We start from the raw sequence: 6,090 nt of genomic DNA on the forward strand, positions 1-6,090 counted from the left end.
AAAAGATAAACTTCATCCGCTATCAACATACATAGCTAACGACCCCAACAACGCTCGGGTAGTCATTCACGGCATTCCTCTGGACGTCACCGATGCTACCATCAAAGAGGCACTCTACATCCAGGGCAAACGGATGATCAACTTCCGGCGGCTTGGCACGACGTACACTCTTCTCCTCACGGTAGAAGGCCCTACCATCCCGCGGTACGCCATCTTTTCTTCCGGCGTCTACAAGCTTTACCCACCAAAACCACTGAACAAGCTATGTCTTTACTGCTTTAGCCTGCAACATCGCTCAGATGTGTGCCCAAACCGAACTGAATATGTGTGCTGCGCCAACTGCGGCCAAAAGTTTCCGCCCTCCCAGATCCCGTCCGAGACCCCCCACGAGTGTTACACCAAGTGCATAAACTGTCAGGGCGAACACGCTGCCACAGACCCTCATTGCCCTCGCAGAACAGAAATTAACAATAATGCGGGGCGAAGAGCTGAAACACGGCGACTACAGCCACTCCGGTCAGCCCCCAGCGTGACTCATCGACAGACTGGCCGGACCTGCCCACAAACAATCGCTACGCACTGCTGGCATCTCACCATCGAAGCAGAAGCAGGAGTCAGAGCTTCAGTCGCAATCGCAGCCAGAGCAGGACCAGCGGCATGCAAGACAAGCACACCCCTAAGAAAAAGATACCACCAATTTTAAAACCTAAAGTTACGTTCGCCGAAGCCATGAATCGATCATGGGACAAACCAGCCGCCCGGGTGGCGTCGGCACCATTCCGGCGTACCCGCAACAACTCTCAAGAATCAGCAACGGAGACCACAATATTTGAAACTTTGCGGAAGGAATGGCCACCCCTGCCGGTCATCGAACCCCATTCGTCGCAGTCAACAGCGACAGATCCTTTGAGTGGTCCAGCTCTCCCACCTCACAACCCAATACCCACTCCCTCCCACCCACCTCCATCTCTTCTCTACTCTGAAGCTTTCACTGCCCAGCTCAAACAGATAATCCAGCAAACAGTAGAGCACACTCTTGAACGCATAATCAGGGAGCAACTTACACACGTCATAAGCACAACACTTGCCCCTTACACACAACAATTTGAGGCTCTATAAAGTCGTATACAGGCCCTAAAAGAGAAGGCGCAACCACACAAACGCCCCGCGATACAGCCCGTAGAACACCAGAATGACAACTAACCCTACACAAGTGACACCACGTCAGCACACAACAGTACCACAGACACTTATAATCTGGCAATGTAACTGCAGAGGCTTGCGTCGAAAGAAGGAGCACTTGCTGCAACACATGATTCTCACGGCGACTGAGCCCAATATCATCGTATTCCAGGAAACTAGGGGAATTTTCCCAATACGTGGCTACAACCACTTTGCGGAACCAAGTATCCGCCAAAAGCAAAGAGGCACAATCGTACCCAACATCCCAACCATGACAACCACATACGTGAGAAAATCCATTCCAACCATCCAAATAGAGACGGCACACATGAATACCCACACCGTGGAGCACGTTGCTACACGGTCAGACATCGGTCAACACACGCTCGATATTGTCAACTGTTACTGGATTCCAAATCAACAGGACTTCACCGTGGCACAACTCAGATCTATACAAGCCAGGCCCAGCAGGCAGCGTTCCACACTTCTGTTGGGGGACTTTAACAGCCACCACGCCGCATGGGGATATACTCAAACAACTTCACTAGGCCGCAAATTAGACAACCTCAAAAGCAATCAGCACTTCACGCTACTGAACGATACTACCCAAGCTACAAGAATCGGCACGGCACAAGAACAAGATACAATACCCGATCTCACATGGATCAGGAGCCATCTCCCGGCGACATGGGAAAACACCCAAGATTCTCTGGGAAGTGACCATTATATCCTGGAGATCCAAATCCAACTGCGTAAGAAACGCGGAGCACCGATTGCCAACTGCAACCGGGCAAAAATCGTGAACTGGCCCAAAGCCCGCAGGGAACTTGAGGACTGCAATGATCCAGTCGACGACCCGGAGGAATGGACGCGACTCATCCACACTACTATCCAGAAGCATACGAAGACGATATGCAAAACTGAAGACCACCCCCATGTCGACAACTATCTTCTAGCCCTTTGGACTAAACGACGATGCTTAATCCAACGTTGGAAAAAGAACAAGCATACAAAGAATATACGAGATTACACAAGAAAGTCAACAATACGCAGAGCACTTAGCAATGCAATATTGGAACCAATTATGTGACGAAATGAACGGGCAACTGCACACCGCCAGGGTGTGGCACATGTTTCGAGCATTGCTTGGCCAACCGAAGCCACGACACGCCCTGCAACGCTACCAGCTACAAACAGGCTGTACGATGAAAGATTTTATCAAGGAGATCCGGGAAACTTCCTATCCAGCTTTTGACCCACAGCCCATCGACATTCCGGCTGCAAATACTTCAGAGGACACGAATAAACTCTTCATTTACCCATGCGGAACTTCAAATGGCCCTACAGCTGCTACGGCGCAACACTGCCCCGGGACCTGACAAAATCACATATGGCATCCTACGAAATCTACCGAACAACCACCAAACAGAACTTCTAAAGATCATCAACCGAGTATGGGAGACTGGCCAAATACCGCTTGCATGGAAGGAAGCGCATGTAACCATGCTGCCCAAGCCGGGAAAAACGCTCAACAACCCAGGGAACTCACGCCCCATCTCCATGACGTCATGCGTAGGCAAACTCATGGAAAAAATGGCCCTCACAAGACTATAATGGCATCTCGAGAACACGGATCAACTGGCTCATACTCTCATAGGCTTTCGGAAACACGTCAGTACCCAGGACGTGGCCCTGATGATACACGAAGAAGTCTATGCTACACCCAGCGCAGTACAACTACGGACCATAGTAGGGGTAGATATCAAAAAGGCCTTCGACAACGTTCTTCACAACGCCATCATACAAAATTTGGCAGAGACTAACCCCGGATCACGAATGCTTCATTTCATCGAGAATTTTCTCACTGACAGAACTATCCGCATTCTGGGGCCGGACAACCAACCATCCGATGCGTTTCCAGTACATCGCGGGACACCCCAGGGTGCGGTACTCTCGCCGACGTTCTTTAATCTCGCAATGAAGAACCTTCCTCACAAGCTCAATCAGGTCTCAAACCTTCGCCATGCCATCTACGCGGACGACATCACTCTCTGGTGTACCAAAGGAAACGCCGGAGAGCACGAATCGACCGTGCAAGAGGGCCTCGACATCATTTCAGCACATGCACGAAGTATTGGCCTACATTGCTCCCCGGAGAAATCCGAATGCGTTGTAGTCCTCAACTCCTACCACAAGAAGGCTGAATCCACCAGAAACCTCATCAAGCTACATCTTGACGGACTTCACATCCCACGGAGACGTGTCATAAAAATTCTAGGTTTTTATTGGCAACAAGATGGAGGCAGTACAGAATGAAAGAAGCGCACTACGCAGCAGGTACACCAGATCGTACACATGATAAACAGAGTCACTAAGCGCAAGTCGGGCCTTAAAGAACACGAAATCGGCAAAATCATGGAGGCAACTTTTTACTCGAGAATCATGTACGCATACCCCTACATTCGCCTCAACAAATCGCAGCAGAAGAAACTCGAAGCCACGGTGCGTAGATGCCAGCGAGTGCAGCTCGGAGTCCCACCGTATGCCAAAAACGCAGATACACAAGCAGCCCCGATGCACAACACGCTAGACGAAAAGACTAACACCCATAACGAAGCTCAACACCATCGATTAACAACGTCTACTCAAGGCCGGGCCATTCTACAAGATCTGGGATATGACATTAAGCTCCTACCAGACATCCCGCCAGCACCCCCGCCCTGGGATTCTATCCCTAACATAAAGGTTTTACCTGTTCCCAAGAATATGAATGCGGACAGTCACCCAGGCAGACGACAAGCACGTGCTAACCATCTAACCACACCTGACAACGAAACCTACTATGTGGACGCCGCACATACTCCAGAGAAGACCACCACAGCCGTGGTGGGACCAAGGAACGAGACTATCCGCAGTCACGCAGCAGTACCTTCTCCTATCGCCGCCGAGATACAGGACATTACAGAAGCCGTTTGCCCACATACACACAACACTGACACCATTACAATACGCACAGATTGTCAGGGAGCGCTACGAGCTTTCACACAAAATAGACTTCCAGATCATACTCGCACAACACTCACTAAATACATGCGCAAACATCCTACGCTTCAGGTCCTCCTCGAGTGGATCCCGGGTCACCAGGGAATAGAGGGCTATGAACGAGCTCATGCCCCAGCTCGCGACCACTTAACACCGAGCAACCCCACTAGATGGCCAGAGACATACTGTCCCAGAGAGGCCAGAGCCGACCACCGGAAACAACGCCGCGCTCGGCTCAAAGAAGCCAAAGTTAACAGGCTTCTTCTTCCTTCACCATCCCACACACACATTAGAGAGACGCAGCCCTAATCCGTCAGGCACAGACACTTACGCTACCCAACGACGCCATACAGCACCACATTGAAAACAGGTCTGGCAAACCGGCGTCTCAGGTATGCGGCGGTTACCCCAACGCCTTTCACACCTACTGGGAATGTCCTAGAGCCCTCTCTTCCCCTTACATTCTTACCCGATCTCACATCCCACCTTCCATCCCCTATTCCTGGGAGAGCTGGACCGTTCCACCCCAGGAACTCCGCCCGACCCTGTGGCCATTGCTGGTGGCCCACATCAAACACATAAGGGGATCCTGTCAAGCGGACCCAGCACCACAGCCAGGGGTCCAGCCAGGCTCCTTAGGTAGCGACGACTCGGACTAAGAGTTGTTTTAAAATAAAGTATTTATCTCTCTCTCTCCTTTGGTAAACAACCGAAATGGCCCTCCGCCCGCGGTGGCCGGTGCCGCTATCGCGCGCACCCCTCGGGCGTCGGATTTCGCCATCGCGCCTCTAGCGTTCCCCTTGCTCGGCAACGGGGAAGGAGAGGAACGCGATGCGCCGTGCACTTTGCCCTCCATCCTCGCAAACGCGCACAAAAAAAGAAGAAAGAAAAATGTTACTTTTGTTAGTTGCTTCAGGCGGCTCGGCTCGCGTGCTCATGGCGACACGGCGGCTTTGCTTGCGTCTTTGTAGTTTGTCTTTCGTCGCTTCGCACATTCTTTCGTTTCTTCTTGTCATTTTACAACGGTGTCAGTGAAGTATTGTTGCGAATTTGCGAGGATGTCTACCAAGCTGACGAAGCTTCGGACGACGATGACATGCCCAGAAGTTCTGACGGTGATTAAGTTTTTGGCATCGCCCCGTGATTTAGCTAAGAGATGTAAATAAAGGTTTGTTTCTTTCTATTGCCCAAAATTTCCCCTGTGTTAAAAATAAAAAAAAAGGTCGACCTATATTTGAATTATTTTTTTTTTTTATTCTCGGTGGGTCCAATAAATAAGCTTTGACCTATTTTCGAGTAAATACGGTAACTTTAATTTTTATTTCGGGTTCCGTCGGACGTAACGTTAGACACTGCGTTACACCTAAGCAAAATAGGGGCTGCTGGTTCATCATATAAACCAACCATTTGTGTTTAATTAAAACGCATCACTGGCCTAAAAAAATACTGCTATTCTAGAGTTTATGCTACAGGAATGTAGCGCTTCAGATAAATTTGTTAATTTTTACTTTTAGTCCCTGCCCCACCAGATACAACATCTGGCCTGAAGCAGTGTTCCGGATCTCCTTCCAAGACCTCAGGCGGGTCGTCATTCAATCCAGGAGTCGGCGGCGTCTCATGGGCGTGTTGCTGGTGCTTCTTACTGGATGGTGCTACCGAGGGAAAAGTCGTCGTTCTTGGGAAAGGCAAGTATGGCCGCCGTAAGTATACATATTGTTTTTACGTTTGCTCAAATCCACTTTTAAGAAATGCACAGTTCGCATGTGTGCATCTCTCAATGCTTCTACAGTCGGCTGTTATTACGTGGAGTGCTCCAACTCTGTCAGCGCTAGTTTCTCTAGATCATGCAAATGGGATGCAACACTA

At 50.1% G+C, this 6,090-nt stretch overlaps 1 protein-coding gene across 1 annotated transcript; it reads left to right on the forward strand.

Moving 5' to 3' along the window:
* The first annotated feature begins 1,453 nt into the window (after positions 1-1,453).
* LOC120838627 lies at positions 1,454-2,272 on the forward strand. The gene has a single exon (XM_040208624.1). It carries the CDS (start codon positions 1,454-1,456, stop codon positions 2,270-2,272), a length of 819 nt encoding a protein of 272 aa, XP_040064558.1.
* The last annotated feature ends 3,818 nt before the right edge of the window (positions 2,273-6,090 follow it).

The sequence above is a fragment of the Ixodes scapularis genome, unplaced genomic scaffold (assembly GCF_016920785.2).
Source record: "Ixodes scapularis isolate PalLabHiFi unplaced genomic scaffold, ASM1692078v2 PGA_scaffold1__304_contigs__length_218370807, whole genome shotgun sequence".
Taxonomy (NCBI): domain Eukaryota; kingdom Metazoa; phylum Arthropoda; class Arachnida; order Ixodida; family Ixodidae; genus Ixodes; species Ixodes scapularis.